Source organism: Channa argus, chromosome 13, assembly GCF_033026475.1.
Source record: "Channa argus isolate prfri chromosome 13, Channa argus male v1.0, whole genome shotgun sequence".
Lineage (NCBI taxonomy): Eukaryota > Metazoa > Chordata > Actinopteri > Anabantiformes > Channidae > Channa > Channa argus.
In genome coordinates, this window is record NC_090209.1 from 18,759,581 (window position 1) to 18,784,521 (window position 24,941).

Consider the following 24,941-nt stretch of genomic DNA (forward strand, 5'->3'; position numbering starts at 1 on the left):
ACGGAAACTTTAAACATTTAAATTAAAACCAAAATTTAAAGGGGCGGTGTGGGGACCAAGATAGTGGTTTGTTGCAACACCATCTCATAGAGGGTTAAGATATTTCTGCCACTAAGGGACTGATCAGTCAAAAAGTTGTACTTGAAATTAGGTCTAGTTTGCAAATCTTGGTGGTACCCGTCAGAAACATTACAGTACAATAGCAGAGTTGATGCAATTTAATTAATGGAATATCTCATTCCTAACACAATACACTAACATACTTTTAATGCATAGTTTTTTGTCGTTTTTGCTATGATATTTTGTTTCTCAGACTGAAACACTATTAGTCCGGTCATTTCCTCAAGGATATTTGTTCATGTTTAGGCTTACAAAGTGCATGTCTGCAGTAAAAAAAAGAAAAAAATTCTTATCTAAAGCCACAGTTGCTTCACCAGTCATCTTTGAAAAGTAGCATGCATACATGACAACATAAACAAACAGCAGAAAACAATGAAGGACTGTTGACCTCCTTGTTACCTCAAGGGTTTGGAAACAGTAAACAAGAAAAATGAAGGCTGCTGGGCATCCGGCACGACTGGAACGCGTCTTTCAACCATCACATAGCTCTGCATCACATACCATTCGTTTCACATTAAATGAAAGAATATGATATGTGGTCACTTTGGCAAAGACGGATGGTGGTTTGGTATTGAATAATATGTATGTTACTGTTTTGCAGTGAAGGCAGTGACAGACAGTGTGCACAAAAAATACCACAGCTGAAGTGAAATGAAACCATGTAATATAAAGTAATTATGAACTGCTTTGTGTCCAAAGCTGTTTGCCTGCTTGTTTTGAAATACAAATGATAAACTGGTAAGATGGTCCACTTCACTGGGAACCATCTTTGAAAAAGTATAAAGGTAAAGAGCAAAAACTGTAAACTGTTTTATCAATTGCAAAGCCTCACAATTCTTCATAAATCGATTCAAGATTCCAATAAAACAGCAACTGCTTTTTTGTTTTGTAAAGTTTTATTTTGTAAACTTGGTGACATTTGGTCTTTAAGATCTAAAAGTGTTGGAGAACAGTCTCAAACTCCAAAATTCAAACCAAAACATTACCAATACATATTGTAATATAATTTATGTAGTCAGTATTTATTCTTATAGTCACAATAAACCACAAAACACAAACATACTCATTTGAAAGCAAACCTTTATACATATTTACAAAAGGAAACAGTCTTCACACGTGAGGAGCTCATTTGACGAGTTTCATTCTGTGTACAAAGAAGTCGATCAGAACAACTCACGGGAGGAATATTGGCACTGAGATGTGAATACAGCATAAAGTGAAGCACACGATGTCGTTGTTCTGTATAAGGAGCAGCTCTGCACTACATCTTTGAGGGAAACACTAAATGTTTAAAATGGTCCACCATAAAAACATCTCATTGGGAGTTCTGCGTTACATTTGAATCAAATATACACACTTTATGTTCATTCAGACAGCAGCCGCAGGCCGGAATCTATAAAAAAAAAATCAGTTATATTGCATATTTGATTTGAATAGGCAGATCTGATGCGCACTGTACCAATGTGAGAGTAAAGTTGCTGTTTTCTCACAGCCAGAACACGGTTTGAGACCTAAAAGGAGTCATGTTTGGCTTTGTTTCTCTGAAAATGACCATTCTGGATAAACTGTTCTCATTTGTTAACAATGTTACACTATGTACACCATACACCAAAGTTGGACCACTTTTGTTTTCAGTGTTTGTGCTAAACTCAAACTTCTCATCTACAGTATGCACAGTTCACTCTAGCCAGAAACCCTTTGTTTCTGTGCAGCAGACTAAGTTAATAAAGTTGTACTAGTGTGTGTACTAAGTGTATATTTGAAGAACATTGACAAAAATAAAACAAATATAATCTACAGACAGTATGACAACTCATAAATATGTTGCTGAATGCATTTGAAAATAATAATTGCTTTCCTTTGGTTAAAATGAGAAGTGTGTTTGGATTTTACCAGCCAGAGCAATAATGGAGACTCATTTATCTTTGCACATGAACAGAGGAGCCTATGACCGTGTATTGATTAGTACGAAAACCCACTTAAAGTACAAACATGTGTAGTTTGCTTATACTGTGATTCACAGGCTGTATTCACAGTGTTAACACCATTACACACCTGTAGTCGAACAATGTTTGCTTGCACTTGCACTAAATGTGATATTTGACAGCAGTTGGAGAACACGCCAAATCCTGATTTCATCTGAATTTACACTGCTGGCTTCACTCACTCACACACACACACACCCTTTTGTTTTTATGATGTGGCTGTTTCTGACACACAGTTCCAACGTTCAACAGTCACACTCCCTTATAAACTCATTCTCTTAACCCAAACACACACATTCAGAAGTAGCTCGGCTCTGGTTAGCTCTTTCATGTGGCCAAAGCCAAGAAGCCAAGAAGCCAGGAAGCCAGGCCCATGTTCATTTTCTGCAGCCTCTGCTTCTGGTTTATTTTTCTTATGGCATCACAAGTGTCTCAGATCCATGGGTGAGTTCCCCATTTCTAGCATATTTATGTGCTTGGCCTCTGAACCTTTGTTTCGGCTCCTCTTATTCTGATCCCACTAATGTCAAACACGCAGATGTGTAAGATTCAAGGACAACCACACACGGGACTGGGACCCTACAGGGCCCATCATGGGATAGATTTAATATAAGTGGGACTGCATGCTCAGCATCATCACTGTAGGATAAAATACAGTATATGAGAATATAAGTGAGCTGTCACAGTACCTAACCATGCATATAAATGCAACTATTTCCAGTAGAGCACACAAAATAAGTTAACTTTAGTTGGCTGTTTGGCTTTCTTCTTCTCATGCTACACGAATTGTCTAAATTCAGCAATGTTATACACGTACATTTTCAACCCTAATGCAATCTGATCTGAAAATAACATCACTATCACTGTGGATCTGATCTGAAAATAACATCACTATCACTGTGGAGGCCAAGTCGATTTATAGCCGCTGTTCTAGGAAACAACAAACACTGTCACAAAAGCAGAAAACTGAAGCATTTTCAATACATTTTTAGTTCCAAGCAGCTCTGGGCCAAAATCAGTTTTTACTTTTAAATGCCTTCAGGACGGGCAAAAAAGAAATCTCAAAATAACAACCAAAAAATACATTTCCACAGGTGGGAGTGGGAAGGTGCATCAACAGAAGCAGATGGTGACTATTGGAAATGGTGCAAACATAAAAATAAATAAAGATGGGTACAGTGCAGACAGTGCATCTGTGGGAACACAAACACAGAGATCAACAAACACGTGCACATGTTACATAAATGTCCATTTCTGTCCTGATGAAAGGAGCTTTAAGTGTTTCCCAAAAATCAGACCTTACAAAATACTACACAAGCATTTATACTGCAGATAAAACAAATAAATACCACTAAGCAGAAAGTTAAATAGAGGTGATGGTTTAACATTTAAACATTAAGAACAAATCACAAACTACTGAAGTTATTCAAATCCCACAGGCCAGAGTCCACTTAACGCCTTAATTTCCAGCTCTGTATAATAAAGACTTCTTTATTATACACTGGGTCTGCTTCACACTGTAATTTAAAGCCAGATGTCATTACCAGCTGGAGGAGCAGGACCCGCAATATATTAGTCCACTTTTTTTGTTGCTCCCATTCTGGGCCCTGAGCCAGAGTCTGAGAAACATGCATGTTCTGTACAGTCTTTTTGCAGGTCAGGTCGTAGTCTGGTCCTTGTCGAAACATGTTTACTCATTCATGTCGTATCAAACATAACCAAAAATCTTTTTATATGCATCTTGATTTATAACATTTACATGTTTCAGTAACAAGCACTGTCACAAAAACAGAAACAACTGTAACTGTAAGAAACTGTAAGAAACAAAAAGCCAGAGACTATTGTTTTTACTTGCTAGAAATACCATTTTAATACTATCAATCAAAAAAAAAGAAACTGCGTTTTGCGAAATATGTGTGGTAATTGTGACCCTCATTATGACCCTTGGACTCATTAAGAAAGGAAGAAATTGAAAGTTCTGTGGATTTACTGTGAAGCCTTAATTGCGCCTCGTGTAATAGCAGCAACAATACTTGTTCCCAGAAACTTACAGTACGTAACCAAATGTAAAATTTGTAGATTTGACAGAAAACTGAAGCTCATGTGCATCTTACTTTTATCCTATGTAAAAACAAACATTTCCTAAAACTGCACACTGTGAGACTCTAAGCAAACTAAACCAACACGGACATTATAAGATACACCAAATGCACCTTGATTACATTTTTTCTCCCCACACCTATAGTAAACAACTCTCTTCTGCGTGGCACAAAATCTGTGCCAGTTACGCCTGGAGAACATAATGGAAAAACCTCCTGTAGTGTGTCTGTGCAGCTGCAACACAGAGCAATAATGTCCTGGGAAAGTAGATCTATAACCTCAACAAAGCCTTCATCGGGCTTTTCTCTGCCTTTCATCTTTGTGGTCCCAGTCAGTCATCTCATGGTCAGACCCCACCCACGTGGAAAAAAAAACAACGTAACTCTCACTGTAGGTGAACTTGTTGAAGGATTTCATCCCATACTGTTTTATATCCATTAGTGAAAAGCTAACTCATCATTGCTATTCACAGTGGGAACACTGTAATTATTTTATCTTTACTTAAAGTTGCTGCTGTATGAATTCCACTTTAATTATGAACCACTGCAGATTATTTTCTAAAACACACCACAAGTTTTAGATCGGTATGCACTCCATCACAGAGAACATTTATTTTTCTGCTTGCTTTTGTTACATCTGAGATTTGACAGCTGGCTGCTAAACAACAACCAAACCCTTTTTAGCGTTACACACGTTCAGTCTTTTTGTCTTGTTATTGTTTCTTTTGCGACAACATTGCTTGTCAGTCATTAGCTTTTCAGCAGCTGCCACTCAATTCTGACACATCCAGAGACAGTGTTCTTGAAATTTTAACACAACACAAAGAAACGTTTGCTAAATGCATCTTGCGATAACATAGCTTTGAAAAAAAGGTAACGTATTGTGCACTTTGGTGGACCAAATATCTTAACATCTGCCTGTAAGGTAGGAAATCTAAAAACATCTCTTCTGTTTAAGGGCAAAACTAGCAGTGTATATGTAATTTGTAATTAATGGCCATATGAGAAAACCACCAGGATGATGCTTTAGGCAGCAATCCTTTCAGGGGCTAAATCATTTTCAAAAGTTGGGGAACTTCTTTTGGGGCATGACTTTGTTTCACAGTAAATGCTCCAAATTAAAAGGAACTCGCAAATGTCCTCATCATGACACAGAGTCTGTCAAGCTGAGTGATCTGGATGTGCTGGTCATCCATCATTCACCATGCATGCAGGCTTCACCAGCCTAATCTCTTCCGTTTTTGCTTATTTTTGCTTTTTTTTTTATTCACAAAGGTGAAACAGTCTGTTCATATCCTCCTGTACAAACTTTAGATGTGTGTAGCTTGTTTTTATGCTGAAAGATGCTTTTTTTGTTTGGAAATAGGGGCATGCTCACCTCACAGTCTCTGTACATACAGTATGCGTGTGTCTCAGTGTATAAGTTAAGTGTGTGTTTGTATGTGTGTATAGATGTGCATTTGTGCGTCTGTTAAATGTTTTTGTGTGTCTAGGTCACTGACAATCTGCCTCTTCCTCTGCACCACATTCAAGCACTTCTAGGTGCCCTCTGCTGAGGCTTGCTCCTGCTCTTCCTCCCCGCTGCTCTTCCTCCCCCTCCACCACCTACTTTCCCTCCCCTGTGCTTTTGCCTCTCCCCTCTCCCCTTTTCCTTGAATGGCTCCACCACGATGACATTGTGACGGTGGTGGTTGCGAGGGGGTCGATATCCCAGAGACTTGCAGTGCTGGCCAAGGTTTCCCGGGTGAATCAGTGCCATGACGTCCTCGTACCAGGGCTGGTTTCCAGCACTATGATAGGATGCCCTGGACCAGGAGGCAAGGAGGCGATTGGCTGATGGACTCCAGACAGAGAGGCGGACTGTGACAGCAGTCCAGTGGTAGCCATGCTCCTCCACCTGGCAATGGTAGACCCCACCATGAGATAACTCAGCCCGTCGAATCAGCACGCCACGCTCAATCACCACCAACTGGTCACCTGTTACCACCTGGAAACGAGATGGAGACAGACTGAATAATAATTCTGAGCACTGTGAATATCAGGGATGCTCGAAACATAAAGACTTGGATAATTTAATGTCCTGTCTCTGATAATTTTGGCAGCATTGAAAGAAAGCACTTCTACCTGTATCTTCAAAATTAATGATGGTTTTAGAATCTTATTGACGAACTTCCACTTATATCCTTGTCCCATATGTTAAATTGTAAGGATTACAGAGAAATGTGTGTATTTCTACCTGGATTAGTTCAGGACTGTTCTCTCCAGCCTGTTTGTACCAGGTAACACCCGCATGTCTGGATCGAGGCAGACACTCCAGGTAGGTACTGTTACCCTCGGCAACCATCATCACCCTCTGCTCTGCCTCTACCTGCAGCCCAGCTGAAAAGAGATCAAGGAAAAACAGGATTAGAGGGTTAAGATTAGATCTATTTTAACCTATTTTCATAAATTAAATACCTAATACATTCCTTTACCTAATACATATACAATTATATATCATAAATATATAATTAAACTATTATAAATATATGATGTATTTATTGATTATTTTCACTATATATTTATTTTACTCTTTGTCGAGTTTTAAATTGAGGTAGGTATGTCACGCAGATTTTAAAGCACTCAGATTTAATCAGATGTTGATACTGTGCTACTTTTGTGTAATATCTTACTTAAGGGGCAGCAGTGGCTCAGTTGGTAGAGTGAGTTTTGAGTTGTACACTATTTAGTCACAAGTCAGAGCTGTGAACCTGATGTGGGTGGCTACTGGAAGCCAATGCAGAAATCTGAACATTGGTGTGATGTGTGTCCTTTTCGCCTGATGAAAAATGAGACGTGCTGCTACATTTTGGGTCATCTGGAGCGGTTTGAATGCGCTGCTGGGAGCCCTGTCAACAGGACACTGCAGTAGAAGATGAGGTATGACCAATGCCTGCACATGGAGTTTGGTTGCATATTCAAGAAGAAATGGTCGGATCTTTGTGATACTGTAAAAGGGAAATTTGCATGCCAGAGAGATGGAGCAGTTGTTCTGCATTTCTGTTAGACTTTGTGGGGGCAATTTGTGGGGAAAATACAAAGTCGATGCTGATGCTGTGTTGCATGGACGTCTGGCTAGAGATTGAGGTGAAGATGACCATCTCTCAATCAAACAGACATTTTAGAGAGACAGACAATGTGTGATGAGACAGTGGAATCCTCTTGTGGAAAGGATTGCAAGACCTATATGTCACATGACTAGTAAAAAGTCACGAGAGCAGATTATAGAATTCAGGAATGTTTTACAGATGGAGAAATTAAGAGGACCAAGAACTGAGCCCTGTGGTACACCAGTGGAGAAGCATTCAGACTTGCCTCTGTCTAGATACCTTAAAGTTTTGTCCAGATAGGTAGGACCTAAGCCAGATAGACAGATATATTAAGGAATTGTGAAATGACTGGGATTAGTGTAGGTGCAGTTGCCTGTAGGAGAATGAAGGGGCTTGGTCCAGAAAACAGGTAGAATGGTTTGAGAGGAGGGGTATGGATTTATCATGGTCAAGATGGAAAACAAGGAGACTGATGTGCTGTTTGATTAAGCAGGATGTCTCCATCTGGTGGGGAGAACTGTGAGCTGATGCATGTCACCTTGTTAATGAAGAATCCAACGAGGTCATCAGTGGCAAGAGAGATGCATAGGGTGGTGGATGGAGGTAGAGGAGTGATTTGAAAAGAGAGAAGAGCTTCCTGGCATCAGTGAAGTTGCTAAACTTGTTTGATTAGTATTCAATTGCCTTGGTTTACTGTTTACATATGAAAAGGTAATCCTAAACATGCACGCGGAAATGTTAAAAATCAAACATTCTGTTGTTTATAGAAGCATTGTTACTAATTACTACTTACTAATATCACACATTGTATGATAAGTAATGGTGAGGAAGCATGTTGAGTGTAACCAACTCCTCACCTCCTTGTCTGACACACTGAGTTAGCGGATCCTCATCCTCATCTAAATGACGTGCATTCCTCCTGTTAAAAAAAATAATAATTAAGCAAAGAGTTTCATCTTTCTAGTGGAAGTATATGTAAGAATTTGTTCTCAGGCCAGTGCTACAAGAAAGCTCATTAGGTAAATGAAATGAAAAGGTTTATTGCACTTGGGAAAATCAATTAGCTCAACAAATTTCATGCCAATCTGCCTTTTATATTATTAGATTTTGTGTGCAAAGTGGAAATTCTGGCTGATGCTGATGATTGTGTTACTAGAGGAAAGGTCAAACATTATCATTTGCATTACTCATGGAAATCTGTCCATTTGTTATGCTTTGTACCGGAGCAAAGTGTTGGTCAAGTGGAAAAAATGCTTACTATTTCATCAGAAAGATCTGAGTTCAGATGTAATATGAGCCACATTTCAAACTATCAACAAATGTGGTTTGAATCTTATTTAGGAATATTGATTCCATGTGTTCTTTAAAATAAAATAAAAAATTGTGGGGACATCGAACATCACATTAGTGTTCTTTTGATAAACACAGGCAGTTCTGGTTTGGCTGACCTGCGCACAGTTGGCATGTAGGGGCTGCATGCATGTCCATCCCAGGTGCAGTAGGGATCTCTGGCCAGACAGCATTCGGCGCAGGCCTGACCGTACAGCTCACATTGGTATGGAGCCAGCTGGGACACACCCTCCCTGGAGCCCACAAACAACCACTGCTGGAGAAGGAGGAAGAGAGGGGTGAATAACAGACATAGAGAAAACAAGTTAAAAACAGAGAAGAAAGAAGTAAAATGAAGGATGGTCGAGGAAGAGGGAGGAAATTAGGAAGCAGAAAAGAAAGGAGGGAGGAGGCACAGAGAAAAAAATGAGGGAGGGATACGAAAGACAGAGGTCATTCAGTTTGCTCCTGTAAAACAGAGACACACTAACAATCAACAGCTAAACCATTTTCAATTTCTGAGTCACACATCCAACTCACAGCGTAACAATGTCGCAGGGACTGTGTGTGTCTGTGTGTGTGAGGAAGATCTTCATTACTGCTGACTGAGGTGGGGTAACCATAGCAACTGGTGATGAAGCTGTCCTTAGAGATACAAGGTGGAGATAGGAGTGCTAAGTGTGATGTTGTGCATGAGCGAGTGTGTACGTATATGTGTACATGTGCGAAGGAAGTTTGAAAGAGTTTCTGTCTCTCTCTCTCTCATCTGTTACCTTTTTCTTTGAGAGTGTCATGGCTGTCACTGGTGATTTGTGCTGTGAGAAAGAAAAAGAAAACTGAGAAGCATGTCGAGTTTAAAACGAGGCAAACAGAAGAAGAAACTGTCGCAGATAGATACTGCAGATAGACGAACAGATCTTTGCAAATTTCAACGGAAATGACATTTTTCCTTATCACAAACATATCCCTGTTTCACATAGTACATACTCTAAAATGCAGAGCAAAAAAAATAAATAATGGTCTGGCCACACAAAGAAGTGACATCTCAGGTTGAAGACATCTCAACCACATCAGTAAACAGATTTTATATATGCATTTGAATTTGAGTCTCCAGTGGAATTTCGAACTGTGAATACTGTGGACTGTAGTTAAAAGAAAAAATATTTTCTTACAGTCTAACATCAACATAACTATGTCCAGCTGTTCTAGTTTTTGAGCTACATGTGTTCAGAGTCATGCTAAAGTGACAAACTCAAGACAAAAGCATTTTTAAAATAAACACAATATATGTGTATATATTGTATATATGCATACAGTACAGGTACAGGTTTAATTAACTGGGGAAAACATGATCATGCACAAATTAATTAAACCATTTAACAGCTGCCAGGAATATAGGGCAAATAGACAAACTGATCTGAGGAGCTACATGATTGAAAGAATTCTGGGCTATAATAAATAGTAGATGTAAAATATATGATCAATGTCTTGGTTTACACAAGAAATGCTGTACCTGAAAGACCTGCAGCTGCTCCAGAGTAACCTCCTGACCCGGACCGTGTTCTCTGGGCAAGTGAATAGCCTTCAGCACCAGACCAGAGTCTGCATCAAATACAGAAAATGAAAAGGTTTTATTGTGAAAACAACATACGCCTCCGGGTTATCAAGCACCTAATTACGGAAACGAAAGACGTAGTGCACCTGTGCCGATGAACAGGACATCATAGGTGCCATCCACAGCCTCCACTCGATCCACCAATAGTTTGGTGAACTTGTAGTGAACCCCCACTCTGACAAGCAGGGGACGCTCTCCCAATGGCAGCACATTTTCCTAATAGAGAGTGAACCTGATATCACTGAATACACTACAGTAAATGTGAAATGTTTGATTCAGTCAGTCATATTTACTGTGCTGATAGTTTCCTTTTCCTTAACTCACTTAAGAATAAAACATTTGAAAATGTGCTTCACCCTACAGTTTAATAGGCCACAATTAACGTTATTCACATGGTCGTCATTTAATACACTGAAATACTGGCTGAACCTGCAGCAGAGGGTGAGTCCTGCTGAAGAAGATAACGTCGTCGGGATACTCTCTGGTTGAGCTGTAGCTTCCGTATGTACTGCTGGGACACTAAGAGTGGCAAAAAGAGATAAAGTGTGAGGAATATATACCAATGCTTGAAATTTTTACTTCTTTAATTTATGTTCTTAACATTATTCTCCAGACAAGTTTAGGTTTTGTTGTTGAATTTACTGTAATTTTGCAGTGTAGAATTTGAAATCGACAAAAGTAAATGTAAATTAATGCTTTAAAATTCAAAGTTTTCATTCACTACAACTGTGTGAACAGTAAGAGTTTGCTTGTGTTTTTAATGTACAAATGAAAATGCAGAAAAATTTGGTGGATTAAACCCCACCTAATATTTGAGTGCAGCATTAGGTACTCTCCTAATTCCCAAACAGTGAACTCAGTGCTTTTGTAAGGGTATTGTGAGGGGTTGTGGGGGACATGCATTTGAACATTAACTTACAGTTCCTGGTCGTGGGTAGGGAACCTTGCCCATAAACTCTGCCCACTTATACTGAGGTCCCTCTTTATGCAGGAAATTTCCTTTGAATGCCCGAACAACATCCTCCATTCGGTAAACACACACTGCTGAACCATTCAGAATATCACTGAGGACACAATGAAGGAAGGACATCTGTCATTTACCATATTCAGACTAATATTATCTTTGGTAATGTTATAGTATTATTCTAGCCTACATGAATGAAAAAATAAGTTAAAAAAACGTTTTATGATTGCACTTAAGCAGTAAGTAAAAAAAAAACAAAAAAAAACATGTAGTGCATAAAAAGCTGCAAGTCATGTAGCTTTTTAGTTTGAATGCCTCACTGAAATTGTTCTAACCAAAAGTTCAGCTTGGATGAATGTGCTGCTTTCAGCACATCACCCTGCACTACAATACATCCCATTTACTGTAGTTAGGATCAGGGTTAAGGCTTTGCCAGAGTGTATCTGAGATTCCAGGAGTGTTTGTTGGCAGAGCTGCTAAAAACAGTAAGAAAGCTGTGGTGTGATAGACCAGGATGGTTCTTCCAGTTCAGATGACACATACTGTATGTTTAGTCTAAACCTTCACCGGAGAGAAGCTCACCCTCACAGACACAGGTCTCGATATTTCATGAAGATGCATGCCAATTTGTCCCATCCCCTCCACTCTAAGACTCTTTGCATTAACCTGCAACTAAGCCACTGCTCACTGTAAAATGCACATGAACTGGAATAGTGTCTAAATTTAGTGTAGTTTACAAATTAATGATTATATGTATAGATTCCCCAGGTTTTTTGTCATCTGTATCTGTGAGTAACTATACAACTTGTAGAAATGAGTGAAAAAACATCTACATATCACACTTAAATTAATCACACCATGCTAAGCCCAACATGCCAATGTTTCTGTACACGTCTGATCATCAGTCTGAGGCATCTGAAATAGCAATGTGTGAAAATGTAGAATCAACATAATGAACAAGGAAATAAAGGCACCAGGAATTTATAATGTAGCTTCTACTCTTAAGCTAAGATTCATTACAAGAGACAAAACCCTCTGTGTGTTCAGTCAAGAGTGACCCAGAGAAACTAGTTTCCATTCAGAAACAAGGACCTTTTTGGACTCTGCAGTTCTGTGGTTGGGACCCCACCCTGGGTGATGCTTTGGATTACGGTCTGCTCCCCACTGAGATTCCAAAACCTAAAAAAACAGACCAACTCCCTATTCCACCATGCCAAATGTTGTCATAGTTCAGCTCCTACTGTAGAGGAGTCCACCTCTAAAACTGGGATATTCTGTGGTGTCATCAGTAACTTTGGAGAAAATGACAAACTGCAGGCTTTCTTTTTAGCCAGTGCCCAAATAAGTCTTTGGTTAGTTTTAGCCATACTGTGTATTTGTCACCTGGGATCTGTCTTTGTCTTGTCAATCTTAATAAGCAACCTGAGTATCAATCTCTGTTTTGAAATGTCTGTATGACTACTATAATTATGTTTTATATATATATGGATTCTAATTTAATTTCAGCGCTAATATTTTTCGTAATTTGTTTTGTTCTTCATAAAGGTTGTAGTTGCACATGTCGTTCTGGTTTGACCTCAGTGCATTTTGTCTTCATGTACTTTTTGCCTTAATACTTTGCTTTCTCTTAATTTCTCTTTGTGTCCTCAAAAAATACAATAAAAATTTAAAAAAATCTCCGTGTTGAGAAAGAAGATTGATATAAAAGGAAAGAGAAGAGTTCATTCATACAATAGCTTCTCCCTGATGCATGTTTATGATCCAATACAAAGGCTTGAATACATTATTTACAAGTCAAAAATCTTTACAACATACACCCATCCACACACCTACATCCAACCATATTGAGGCATGCTTATTTGTGTATGGAAAATATGATATCACACTCTAACCTCTCCCATCACTCTCTCTCTCACACACACAGACATTTTTGCTGTGTCAAAGCCAGGGCACTGCTGCTGCTGATGATATGATGACCAAGGTTCACATGAACATGAATGTCTTTCATTCATGAGCCACAGTCACAGATGACCCTGTGGCCTGTTTAAATCTTAGTGTGTGACATGGCGAATTACATTAAATACAGTAAACACACAAATTATAAGTTCCACATCGCAACATAAACCAAGGTAATCTACAATTTTAAACAGCTGTTTATAATTTCACATGTGAAAGTGTTATTTAGCATCTTGAAATTTTTATGTCATTATGAAGAACTAGTTGTCCTCAAACATCCCATATGTGGGATATTTTCTCTGCAGGAATCCCAACTAACTAAAGCCACAGTCACTGTCATCTGCAGTGAGGTCTGTAAGGTTCAGAAACTGTGATCATCAATATGAATTACTTATTTATTAAAAACTAAATGTATATGTGTAGCTCAACTGCAAATACTTTTAGTGCCCACTCTTTTCCCCTTGACTGAATATTTACTTTTGGCAACTGGGCTTAAGTCAAACTGCAAGAATTTATGTGGTTGTTCATCAATACCAATGATTTGGTGTTTTTTATTTTTTACAGGAAAATTTTTCTACTCAGTGGAAATGAAAACACTCCTGGTCCCTTCCACCTAACATCCTGCCAGCATTATCACCATTTATGCTGATTAAAAACCAGTTACTCTGCTGTTTTGTTTCTTGTTTACAAAGGCATATACCTTGAAGTGGTAAAAAGCCCATAGATGAGAGGGTTCTTCTTGTCTTTCCCGTGGAGGATAAAGATGTCCTCTGAATGGAAGGAATAAGGAGAGACAGCAAAGGAGAAGAATAGAGAAGGATAAAAAGAGAAAGAGGCAAGACATTAGTTCACAATAACAACAGATAAAAATGATTGATGTCAGAATTATTGGAGAAGTTTTGTAGGTGTGCAATGTTAAGGAGTCTCTGTAAAGTGATTGTCTGTTTGTGTCTTTGGGTGGAGGAATGTGGTACTCATTATGTGTGTGCCTGTGTGTGTGCATCTATCAGGCTGACTGTGTGACTAATAGTTTCAGGCATGCTGGGAGCATGGCTGACTGGCTGCTTGTAATGAATCTGTAGCCATTAATAAGGCCACAGAAGGAGAGCTGAATGCTGAGGCTGCCACAGGAGAACAACACCTGCTACCACACATACTTAACACCACACCTCGGCCTTCACTCTTCATTTTAAACACAGCTGACCACAACATTTGACATGTTTTTCTCACTTTGATGTTGCTCCCACTATGGTCGCTCAAGATGCACAATGAGGTGGAGTGTGGATTTACGCTCTTTTCATCTGTCTGTCTTTCAAAGCTAATAGCTCAAAACCACTGGTCCAAATTAGCAAAGGTTTAATTACAATTATTACTGTTCTTTTGTATTGTGTACCACCTGATCTTCAGTTAATAAAACAGTGTTTAAAAGGCTATAATTAATTTTGGCAGAATTAAATAAAAACACCAAAAGTGATGTCTCAGACATTGGGTGAAATATACTGTACAAACAAAACTGATTTTTAATAAATCCTGTTTCTTTGCTCTGGCTAATCACTGTAATCCTCAAATTACACAGGAAATGAAGCAAATAGGTAAAGCATTGATAAACATATTGACAGGAATGCAAGCAAAGGGATGGCAACTTGGGAACACAAATATGTCTTCTAAAAGTCACAAACTAAATAATTATCAATCAACTATTCAAGAAAGCTCCAGTTTATTTTAGTATTCCTGTCTTGTAAAAGGTCAAACAAATATCCTTCCAGTCTAATCCACACAAAACTACCCAACCAATCCAGCCTAAAAACTAATAATTGGTCAAATAGTGGCCCTTTACTCACATCACCAGTCACCAGTTTAAACTCAATGTAAAATTAGACTTCAGTGGACCAACTCTGACAAAGAATGTAGGTGTAATGCACGTTGGATCTGAGTTGTTGTGTTTCAAACACTGCATTGCACCGCTGATTCCAAGTTTTACCTCATTTCCATTACATGTTGTCTATTGTTGTATAATTCAGTTGTCTGATTGACCTTGGTTCTCAGTTTATTTAAATCACAACTGACAAAGGTTTTCATTTTGCGCTACTGTCTGAGATAAGAGTTGGGAAAGTTTATATCATCCTTTCACAAGGGCAGAGAACAGAAACTTTTGTTTTCTGTGGAATGCAGTGAATAATCTATAAATACATGACTTGACTTGGCTTCTAGAGTACAGTTGGCAAATAACTTTAAAGGTTTAGAGACTCTATAAGAACCCAAAGGTACTCAGGTTGACAGGGATGAACGTTGGAAAAAAGATGTTCGCAAGCAGGTTTGGATGTCTCCTCTATTCTCTTTTTCTCTCTTTCCTCCTCTCCCACGCTGTGGCGGAGATGATGTTGTGGTGATAGAGACGGTGAAGCATATCACAGTTCCCACATTCCTGTCGTGCCTGCTGCTTCAGGTGGCCTCCATGGACCTACAGCCCTGCAAGAAGTCTAATCTCATCTCATCACATGCACACAAACCTACTACATATGCAGTGCCAGATTCAAGATAGCGAACACATCAAACTAAAAGGAATAAAAGCAAGGAGGGCCCCACACACACCAAAATGTAAAACTACAGGCACCGCACCATACACATGAACACACACTTATACAACGCATAGAGACACACATAATCAGTGGGCCCCCCAGGACAGGGAAGAGAGGACTATGGGTAGTTTGCAGCCTGCAGCATACACATACTTACTCCTTCTATCCTTTCTTTAATATATCAGTCCTTCATTATTAAGTTTTCTTTAGTGCTTAGCTTTTTCTTTTCTTCTTGCTTGTAAATTACAATGCAGATGTCTTATTTGTGCAGGTATCTCTTTCACTTCTGTTTTGTAGACTACTGCTGCATCTGCGTATGAGTCTACTGTTTCATCCATCTTTTTTTCACCCTTCATTCTTCACTTTTTTCATCATTTTTAGCTAGCTTTCTTTCCTTTCATATTTTCTAAAGAATGGCCTCCTCTCTCTGACTCCTTCTCATTAATCAAATCTTTTATCATCTCTCTATTTTCTTTTTTCCCCTCCCCTTCTACTTGTCTTAATGTTTTATGGCAATTTTATTTGCACTACCCTGGATGATATATATGTTTTTTGCTTTTATCTAAAGAAACTCAAAGTTTTTTCGGGGAAGAGGTGACACAAAGAATCAAAAGAAGGGCACTGGAAGATTCATATCTGAACATGCAAATGTGAGTTTTATAGCCACACAACCCACCAGGTGGGAATCATTTCAGTAAAATGTGAGGACAGTCTCTTTCTGAACATTTTTACTGGGTGATTGATGGTGATCAGATAAAGCATTTTAAGTGCAACTAAACATGCTCTTAACTTTGAATAGGTGGATAAAGCCCTTTTAAGAAATTTGAGACCATGTTATCAGTTGACAGTGTTTATTCAGTTTTTATGAAAGACACACATTAAAACTCTGGAATAATAAATAAATGTGAATTTTTAGGGCTGAAGAAGAATTAAACAGACCAACAAATGGTGGACAGAAAATGCAGATACTTACCTACACAGAGTTTCCACAGGGCTGTGTAATTAATTGAAGTTTAAATTCAATTACAACTATGGCCTTCAACAATTATGAAAACAATTGTGTTGTAAATCCAACAAGATGTTTCACCTGCTAGAGAGTGAACCAAAAAAATTGACTCAGACTTGTATCCAGAACTCAATGTTTTTCACAATAAGTCTTATTTTGATAACATTTTTTTTTTAAAAAGCACAGTGTGACAATCCAGCAAAAACATGAAAGACTCCAGCATTGTCTTGCTCAGGCTCTGAGATAAAACCCCTTTCAAGCTTGAGGTCCTGTGCAGTTAACGCAGTGCACCAACCTTCAATCCCATCTGGCTGCTGACAGAAGGCACAAACTAAGAGACATCTAAGAATTATAAATATTGACACACTAAACAACTTTTAGGCTGCAGTCTTGGTAAAAATTCTACTAGAAAGTACTAATTTACTTCTGGTGCTCCTTCACACTAAAAGCTTTCAATTTTCAGTACACTAGGTGGCTCCTATTGTAAGGTAGCAATGGGAAATGTACATGTTCATGTCTTAACACAAACATTATGAAAGAGGGAGGGAGATGAAAGAGCGAGAGGCCCAAAAGGGCTGTTGAAAAGTCATTTGTCACTGTTATAGTTATATTTTGTATAAACATTATTACCAGACATTCTGACCAATAAGGTTTTATTTGACTGAATGTAGAGTTACTAGTTACTATGTAATTACTAGAGTTCAATATTGAAAGGTATTGCATTAACAAAATAGTAACTTGCGTCAGGCAGTCTTTCTTCTTAGCACCTCACTATGCATTCAACTCCAGTGAAGTTAAACATTTTTCTTTCTACTAACTGAAGAAGACGTCTCAGTTATTTACAGCTCAGCAGAAATGTACTCTTATTGCTGCGTGACAAGTTTAAATCACGACTGATTGAGTGCCTTTGCACCTTGTTTCTACATCTCTTGACTGTTTAATTTACTGAACTGTAGTGACTTTAGTGTCATTAATCTTCAGCAGGAGCGAAAACCAAAACACTGAGTGCAGAAGTAAGAAATTAACCGAACAGCTGAGTAAAGGTGAATGATAATCTTGATAATGCATTTCGTTGCAATATTAGCAAACAACATGTCTTGTGTTTGTTTCCTTTGTCTTTCCTGAATCTACTCCCCTCTTTTTTTTCAAGTGTTCATCCATTGTCCCTCCCTGCTAAAATCTACCTGGATTACACTGGATCCTTCTGGGCAGCTTTCTCTTTGTTTCTCACTTTTGCTGTCCCTCCCATCTTCATGTCCCCCTCCCGCTAGTGCTCCGTCCCCCCATCTTCCCATCCATCTGTCTGTCTGGCCTATTTTCTCAAAAGGATTGTTCTTGTGTCTTCTTCTCTAAACAAAAAGAGGCTGTTTCCCCCTGAGGGAAGATAGTCTTGTCTAGCCCGCAGACCTGCCGCCTCAGCCCCTATCTTCTTCTTTCTCGTCCTCCTCCTTCCGTTTGTGTGGCCATTGCCCCCAGACAAACACCCCCATTCTCCTCATTTCTCTGCTGCTGGCACTTTCCCTCCCTCCCTAGTTGCCCAGTAGTCCGGAATGCCAATATACAACGTCCCCTCCTCCTGCTCGTCACCTTTCTGACCACACTCCCTATCTTTATGTCCTCACCATCTTATAGTAATTTTCCAATAATAGCCCTACTTCCATCTTGTCTGGTCCATAAACCCCTTGGCTATTGGCCCTATTCTTTCTGCCATGTGATCTATTTTCAACATGATACATTTTTCTCCTGATGTTTTTCCCATGTTGGTGCCTTTCTCCATGTTAAGTATGTACAACTGAGCTATTCATTTAAAAGATGCCTGCTTTTCTAAGATGTCAACAAAAAAGATGATACAAAAGATAGTATATGTTATTTACTAAACACTATTTTGTCTCATAAAATACTCTGCTTTTGTGCTTTGCATCTCCTCGTGGGTGTTTTCTTCTTCCTCATAATCCTTCCCTTCACTCCCCACCTCTGTCTGTTTCAACTTTGTCTATTAAGCCCTATGATGCCCACTCCCCTCCCATCACCCCTCACACCCATTAAGCTGTGCTTCGTCCTATTCTTCCCCTACATGTCCTTTGAGGGAAAATACCTTTTGTCCTTTAGCAAAAGGTCTTCTACCCCATGAGTGTTTTATTAATATCCTTTGTCCAGTTTTTCATTTTCTTTACTTTTCTTACAACAAAGACAAAATTAGTCCCAATTCCGCTTTTATTCTTTTTGCTCTTCCTCTAACCACTGCCTCTATTGTCCTGCATCCTACTCTTCCCTCCTCCTCTTGTCTGGTTGACTTCTTATGCTTTAACATCCGCCCTATCCCTACATGTCCTACTTCATCTTTTCTTTCTCCCCCTCTTTCTAATACCCTCCACCTCTTTTGGGCAGCAGCTCCTCTCCTCCCTACACCATCTCTCTCTCTCTCTGTTTCTCCTTCTGATAAATTGGGCTTCCATTCAAGTATTTTCACACAAGCTATGATGGATTAGAATGGCTCAGTGGAGATGTCAACACATGATTAATGTCCTTCAGTATCACAAAACATGTTTTCATACGAACTTTAAACAGAACATTTTCTTGCTGTGCAGTAAATAGTGGAAATACATTTGTCAGATCAATCTGACAGGGTTGGGCATCCTGGTGGTTCAGTCATACATGTAACTGCTCTATCCACAATAAGACATTTCCTCTTTTTCTGCTTTGTTTTTGACCCTTTTGGTCTCTGTCTATTAGCCAGTAAAACAAAATAAGATAATACTGCCTCAAAGGAAATTCTAATTTTGGATCAAAACAGTTCACAGGTGGCTCTGGATATGTTATGAGCTGCCTTTATAAATTCAACTTCCCACATATGATACACCTAATGTCCCAGAATTTAGATGCCATCAATCATGGTTGTAGAGTTAATAGTTGATGAGATTCCAAGTTCCTTTATTTCCAAGAAAAACAGGACACTGTCAATAATTACTGACACCAAAGAAAGGTAATATGCATATACTAATTAATTTCTGCTAAAACAATTTTTCACTTTGAGGCCTATTATTCCTGAATAAAGTGTTATTAAAGTCAAAAATTTTTTTAAAACAAAATAAAAATTGTACCACTAGGTTAAAATCCCGTGTTTTTCTACTTTTATGCATTTGCTGAGATGAGTGGTTCTTGAAATGACCAAAACTAAGACAGATTGCTGCAGTAGCACAAGGAAAATGAGTCATAACTGTAAGCCTTTGAGCAAGTATTTGCACAGATGCACTGAACCTACTGGCAGATTTCATTTGTACTTATCTTAAAATAATTTTCGAACATAAAAATATACCAAATCTCTCAAAGAGAAGGATCTTTTATACGCCTATTAGTTAATTTGTTGTAGCAGTTCAAACACACTGTTAGATTTTCTAACTAATTTAGAACTATTTTTGCATTCAGTATGACGGTAGAGACAGCTACAGTCTGTCTTACCGAGATAGTAAGCCTTTTGTCTACTTCTCTCTCCATCCTCTTTATAACACTCATTTCTCTGTTTCTTATTCTCCACTGCTACTTCTTTTCTTGCTGTATCTTTCGATTTATTTACCAAATCCTTTCAATCACTGACTAATTTTCCTAATCTTTCCTCCCTTCACTTGTCATATTATCCCTTTATGCTTTAAAACATACTTCATGTTTTAATATTTCTATTTTGAGTCAGACATAACATTCATCCTCCGTCCCTAACTTGTTTGGTGTACTTTCTCCTTTATACTTCTTTGTTTGTTCCCCTTTCTTCTTCATTTGTTTTCCAGCATTGATAGATTGTGCAGTTAAAAGGATCTGAGTGCTTTCCTTACTATGAAACACCCTGACACATAAATGCCAAAACAGGCAAACATTCTTGAAAATACCTCAATGGCACGGGTGTCATAATACTGAATCTGGCCACAGAAGACTGTCTGTCTCCAGCTCCTAAACCTCATAGCATGGCTCTCCTTCACAACATCAACAACATCCACAACAGGGATAACAACAATAAAACATCATTCCTGTTAGTTAAAATTAAACTGAAAGCAATCCTGTCTCATGAATCAGTCCATGTGATAATCATGAACCAGATGCTCCGTTGAAAATACAATGTGAAGGCATTTAAAATCTTCAAAAACAAGTCAACAAGTACCAATATATACTGAAGTCAACAGAGTTGAATAAACTATTTAGAGGAAGTCCTACAATCCACAGACAAAAAATGTTGCAACGGCTTTAGAACACAACATTTTCAAATCCAACGCCCCCAATGGCAGGACAACATCAACATGTCTTGACTTTTCAAATCTCAGAATAAAGCACTTTGGTTAAGGCTGTATAAGTTTAGAAATAAAAATTATTTAGATTAAGGACTAAAAGAACTCCTTCACCAAGTATGGGACAAATTGTATGTGGCACTTGGGGATTGAAATGTACAAACTCACATTCATACACATACATACACATACAAGCGCTTTGAGTGCCAATAGGTAGAAAAGCGCTATATAAGTGCAGACCATTTACCATTCACTGTATTATTTATGCACTTGATGATGTTAGTTCCTTTTTTACCTTTCACTAGCAGGGTCAAAGCAGATAGGAACTAAACCCGAATGCTGCTTATTTTTGTGTATTTCACACAAAGAAACACACAAAGCCACATTCCGGAAAGTGTGAACACAGGAAGTCATCTGGATTGTTTTTATTTTATTTATTTATTTTTAACAGACAACCAAAATAATTTACTGTAAAACTTTCGCCATTAAACACACAAATACACAGCCAGGTGGTAGCCAACTGCTCTACTGCCATGAGGGACCCACAGAATGTCAAGGTATTATGGAATTTGTAGTGTTTCTGTGTGGCAGAGCATGGCATAAGCACAACGCAGACAGCATGTCAAGCTTAAAATGGGTAGGTGTAGATGGCTTTAGGGTTTGGTTTGTGTGCATGTATGTGTGTGTGTATACGTGTTGTGCTAAAGTATATTCGAAAACAAATGTATATGAACCCTTATCTAATGTTTAAAACATAGCCACAGGCATGCTGGGAAGAAATGTTTATGTCTCTGACAAGTCAAAACCTTCTTGTGTATATGGACAGGCTGAGGCCAGATTAAGTGTTTACAGGTCAAAACATGAGTGTGTGGTCCAATATATTTTATTTTTATTTGTATCTGTGTAAGTGTTTTACAATTAGATAAGAGGGTATTTCAATTAGTGAATGTGTTAATTCACTGTAAATGTGATTCTATGTCTGAAAACAGCAGAGTCATATCATATACTCTAAGAATCATGTGTTTACAAAGCAGAGATAAGAAACCAGTCCTGTCTCAACAATACTCTCCCTGTTTTTGTGTCCAAATACCTTTTGTCAAAAACCCTGACAAAACCTGAAGCCCCAGTGGTACAAGGGATAAGGCACTGGCTCCCTAAATTACGGCAAGTCCTAGAGATGACTCATTCCTGCATGGTGATAGTCACGCAGCCTTCATGCACAGATACACTATGTGCATGTGCATATTCATTGTTCAACATCCTGGAGTCCTTCTTGAGACTTAGTGACAGCACTATTCGTTTGTTTTTTCCCTTTTTCTAAGTTTTATAGTTAAATCTTTTTCAATTATTAAATTGTTCCTACTGTAAAGGGTTGCCATTTATGTTTTTATGTTGGCCATGTATTGCATGTGTCAGTGTGCACAAGCCCTATAATAGTATGAATGGCAGCATGTGCACAATGTCTGTTTTTTGAGTTTAGACTCATTAGCAAGCAGACAGTGGGAATTATCCTCTAGAGGGTTGTGGGAGATGGCTATTGTGAGAAAACTGGCCAATAAAACCTCTGTGAAGCCCCACAGCCCTAATGGATAATGCACTGGCTTCCAGGCGTAGTGGGTCTGACTCCAATCCTGGTGTGACTGATAGTGGTCCAGTGGGGGCATGCAGGGTCTACACAGTGGTGTTGATATTGATAACTCTGCTTGAAACAAAGTTGCCAGATGAGATAAATCCCTTTTAAATGTATCTCATTCATTTTGTTACAAATAAAGCATGCAGGTTATAAAAGAAACCCTGCATATTTAATTATTCTGCCCACACCTGCATCTCCCTGCCTGCTCTACTAATACAAATGTCTTAAAGTCAAATCATATGAATGTTGGGGCTCCATCCAAAGCAATAGGGGTCTTTAGAGGACAGTAAAAGTGATCCCGTTTAGATTTTCAGCAGCCACATTCACATAAACAAAGAAACACACTGAGGCAACCATCTGTGCTGCCATCTTGACAAGAATCTTAGAGCTCATAGAGTAAGTCTGCTTTGTTGTGGAAAGCATTACAGAATTAACTTTATAGTGTTACTGTTTCTTTTAAGTCACTTAATGGTTTAAAACCTTCTTATCTCTCTGGGCTCATACATCTCAAAACACCATACAGGGAACTCAGGTACGCTGAACAAATCCTTTTTATTGTTTTGAGGTTTGAGGTTGGCACTTCATCTGAGCTGCCACATTTATTATCAGCACCACCTTTATTAGTGCCTTATAACTTTAAATACTATGGTGGGTGGTGGGTTATTTAAATCATCAAATCAAGTTTTTGTTCTACTACTACTCTCCTTTCGGCTTTATCCCGTGAGTTCGGGGTCGCCACAGCGGATCATTGTCCGCATGTTGATTTGGCACAGTTTTTACGCCGGATGCCCTTCCTGACGCAACCCTCCCCAATTTCTACCGGTGTGCTTGGACCAGCACTGCATCGCTAGGGAGGGGGAATGGGCTGTTAGGGGTTCAGGGTCTTGCCCATTGACACTTTGACATATAGCCAGGGCCGGGGATCGAACCACTCACCCTGTGGTCCGTAAGCAACTGCCTTTACCAACTGAGCTATAGCCGCCCCAAATCAAGTTTTTGTTATATAGTCCAAAAAGCATCAAGGTGCTTTACAATCCATACAATACAAGACAAAACCTTTGTCTTCCAATCCTTGACTAGGGGAAAAAAAAAAACAGAGCAACTGAATGTTAAGGGCAGTTGCCGTGGTTACCAAGGCTGGTGCACGAAGACCAAGGTGACCAACAGGGCTGTTGATCACCGTGGTAACAGTGAAGCTATGCAGCCAAACTCACACACTAAGGCTTTAGTTAAGCACCTCTGAGTTATTCGTTCTGCAAGCTCTCCTCCGCTATCTCAAAATATTTAAGAAGTTTAAACTATTGTATTTTTATGTCTCATGCTCATAAACACACACATTTGCTAAATATCTGAACTCAAATGCTCCTTTGTAAAACATTCAGTGGCAGAGCTCCAGCTGTTGATGTGACCTGCGTTTGAGGCCTGACGGATGTGATTAGTTTTACTGTGCCATGAAATGCATTTGTCATTTTAATGCTTGTGTGTGTACTCACGCAGCTGGTCGAAGTGTGTCTGTAGGCCGTCTGCTCCTGGGACTGAACACACCATACGAGCTTTCTGGAATGTACTCCATTTATTAACTAAACTTCTTTGGCCTCCAATGTCATTCTACAGAAAAAAATGTGTTTAAATATTAGCCTACCTTAGCCCAGTAGTGAAAATAATCAAAGTAAAACCGAAGCTTTAGAAACAAAACAAGTTATGATATGTAAAATAAAGGAGAAATATATTTGATTTTGCATTATTTCTATCAGAAATCAAATTAGGCAAGTCTGTGGCATTAATAATCTTACAATAGCTCAGATCTGATGGAGTTTTATTGCTTTCATTGAAGCACAATTTTACATAGCATTCAGGTGGATCTAATTGATGGATAAAACTTAAAGCTTCCTTATTTCCAGCTCTACATAAAAATATCCCAGTTTTCGATGTGATCTCAGACTGTATATCCACATAAAGAAGCAGACACTACATACATTTATTGTCTATGACAGAAGAGCAGAAGATACAGTAAAGACAAACTTTCTAACAAACAGACCACACACCTTACAGACACGAGCCACTCTGGAGTAGAGCACCTTCCCAGCTGCCCCTTCTGCCTCCTGAGCACGCTCATTGAAAAACACATAGACCTTATCATCTTCTGGGTTATCAGTTTCAGACAGTGGCGCTACCCGCACAAACTGGGCATCTGGAGAGAAAAGGACATATTCACACAAAATAAGATGGGTAAATTATAAATTAATTGTAAACGCTATCCAACTCTACTGAAAAGCATGTAGCATGCATGGA

The 24,941-nt window shown here is 38.8% G+C and overlaps 1 protein-coding gene across 3 annotated transcripts in view; it reads right to left on the bottom strand.

Moving 5' to 3' along the window:
* Positions 1–997: 997 nt before the first annotated feature.
* Positions 998–24,941, bottom strand: part of sema3h (sema domain, immunoglobulin domain (Ig), short basic domain, secreted, (semaphorin) 3H) — a 51,068-nt gene continuing 27,124 nt past the window's right edge. For 2 of the 3 annotated variants that reach the window (XM_067527275.1, XM_067527273.1), the window contains exons 7-18: positions 24,695–24,840; positions 24,143–24,257; positions 13,858–13,927; positions 11,157–11,301; positions 10,667–10,756; positions 10,324–10,453; positions 10,136–10,224; positions 9,396–9,437; positions 8,742–8,899; positions 8,151–8,212; positions 6,441–6,583; positions 998–6,191 (exon numbers count right to left, since the gene is read on the bottom strand). In XM_067527275.1, coding sequence (XP_067383376.1) covers positions 5,733–6,191; positions 6,441–6,583; positions 8,151–8,212; positions 8,742–8,899; positions 9,396–9,437; positions 10,136–10,224; positions 10,324–10,453; positions 10,667–10,756; positions 11,157–11,301; positions 13,858–13,927; positions 24,143–24,257; positions 24,695–24,840 — 1,649 coding nt within the window. In that variant the 3' untranslated portion in view covers positions 998–5,732. The remainder of the gene's footprint in view (positions 6,192–6,440; positions 6,584–8,150; positions 8,213–8,741; positions 8,900–9,395; positions 9,438–10,135; positions 10,225–10,323; positions 10,454–10,666; positions 10,757–11,156; positions 11,302–13,857; positions 13,928–24,142; positions 24,258–24,694; positions 24,841–24,941) is intronic. The other variant, XM_067527274.1, reaches the window with a different exon arrangement.